Genomic DNA, 2,089 nt, shown 5'->3' with positions numbered 1-2,089 from the left:
TAATGTCGTTCTATAACACTAGAATTTCAGCTCAGTGAGGGTAGAGACCTTCTCTGTCTTGTTCAGCTTCACTATTATATGCATAGCACACAAGATATGGCTTTGTATATTGTAGGCACTTTTCACATGCTTGATGAAAAAAGGAAAGAGAGAATTCTAACATAGGATGAAGAATTCAGAGACAGGATGGAGCCCATCATCTGTCCCCCAGAGTTGGTTGTAAATAATTGTGGCTACATTAATTATACAGCAATCATTATGTAATTCTCATTCCAACCTCCCTGTTGTTCTGGTTTCTAGATGCTCCTGCTACCCATCCCTGGATTTTAATTCACCTGCTTTAATTCACCATGGAGACTATAACATGTAATGGATCAGTGGACTCCTTGCCTATTTTCTACCTCCTGGGCATCCCCTCTCTGCCAAAATCCCTCTTCCTTCCTATCTTCTTTGTCTTTCTTCTCCTCTATCTGCTCGTCCTGGTGGGTAATGCTCTGATCTTAGTGGCCGTGGTAGCAGAGCCCAGCCTCCACAAGCCCATGTACTTCTTCCTAATTAACCTCTCCACCCTGGACATCCTTTTCACCACAACCACTGTCCCCAAGATGTTGTCCCTGCTCCTACTTGGGGACCACTTCCTCAGCTTCTCTGCCTGCTTCCTGCAGATGTACCTCTTCCACAGCTTCTCCTGCTCAGAAGCCTTCATCCTGGTGGTCATGGCCTATGACCGCTATGTGGCTATCTGCCGCCCACTGCACTACCCTGTCCACATGACCCCACAGACCAACGCTGCACTGGCAGCCAGTGCCTGGCTCACTGCTCTCCTCCTGCCCATCCCAGCAGTTGTACAGACCTCTCAGATGGATTTTGACAACATTGCCCACATCTACCACTGCTTCTGTGACCACCTGGCTGTGGTCCAGGCCTCTTGCTCTGATACCACCTCCCAGACCTTCATAGGCTTCTGCATCGCCATGGTGGTGTCATTCCTGCCCCTTCTGCTGGTGCTTCTCTCCTATGCCCACATCCTGGCCTCAGTACTTCACATCAACTCCCATGAAGGACGCTCAAAAGCCTTTTCCACCTGCAGCTCCCACCTCCTAGTGGTTGGCACCTACTACTCATCTGTTGCCATAGCCTACATGGCCTACAGAGCTGAACTGCCCCTCGACTTCCACATCATGGGCAACATGGTGTATGCTATTCTTACACCTGTCCTCAATCCTCTCATTTACACCCTGCGGAACAAGGATGTTAAAGCAGCCATCACCAAAATGGCATACGCCCAGGACTCAAATCATCCTGGGAAACCCTGATTCGTAGGTGTAACTTGATCTGCTCACAGACACCAATAATAATAGAAGGAAATGTGGAAAATTCAGGCAGCTAGGTAATTACAAGGAAACCCTGGTGGCATAGTGGTTAAGAGTCATGGCTGCTAACCGAAAGGTTGGCAGTTCGAATTCACCAGGTGCTCCTTGGAAACCATCTGGGGCAGTTCTACTCTATCCTTTAGGGTCGCTATGAGTCAGCATCGACTCGATGGCAACAGGTTTGGTTTTTTGGTTTTTAGGTTGTTACATTTCTATTAATTCAAAATAATTTTGATTCTCAGAGATTCCAAGTACTTCACTAGCAAGAAATTCAGTCTTTTTCTCTTGGGTCTCTTAAACACTTTTGAAAATCTCCAAGATTGCTGACATAATTGTGAATCAGCTTTGTCCTTTTTGGTGCCTATTGGTGGACTGGAAGCTTAGAAACACCCCTCAAGGAAAAAGTCTGAAACTGGTAGTATCTCAATCCTTGTTGCCTGAAAATTCACTGCCCATATCAACATTTCAAGGAGCCTTGGTGGCACAGTGGTTAAGAGCTCAGCTGCTAACCAAAAGGTCAGTGGTTGAAACCCACCAGCTGCTCTTCAGGACAAAGATGTGGCAGTCTCCTTCTATAAAGATACGCAGCCTTGGAAACTCTATGGGGCAGTTCTACTCTGTCCTACAGGGCCACTATGAGTCGGAATGGACTCGACGACAGTGGGCTTGGTTTTGGTTTGGTCAGCATTTCAATGCTACTCACACAGGAAATTCCT

At 47.0% G+C, this 2,089-nt stretch overlaps 1 protein-coding gene across 1 annotated transcript; it reads left to right on the top strand.

Annotated features, from left to right (window-relative positions):
- Positions 1–303: 303 nt before the first annotated feature.
- Positions 304–1,791, top strand: LOC100659475 (olfactory receptor 2AT4-like). Its single transcript, XM_003420085.3, has one exon. It carries the CDS (start codon positions 351–353, stop codon positions 1,314–1,316), a length of 966 nt encoding a protein of 321 aa, XP_003420133.1. The 5' UTR covers positions 304–350; the 3' UTR covers positions 1,317–1,791.
- The last annotated feature ends 298 nt before the right edge of the window (positions 1,792–2,089 follow it).

Source organism: Loxodonta africana, chromosome 7 (genome assembly GCF_030014295.1).
Source record: "Loxodonta africana isolate mLoxAfr1 chromosome 7, mLoxAfr1.hap2, whole genome shotgun sequence".
NCBI classification, from domain to species: Eukaryota; Metazoa; Chordata; class Mammalia; order Proboscidea; family Elephantidae; genus Loxodonta; species Loxodonta africana.
The sequence above is the reverse complement of the archived record's forward strand: the minus strand, read 5'-3'. Positions and strand labels throughout refer to the sequence as shown.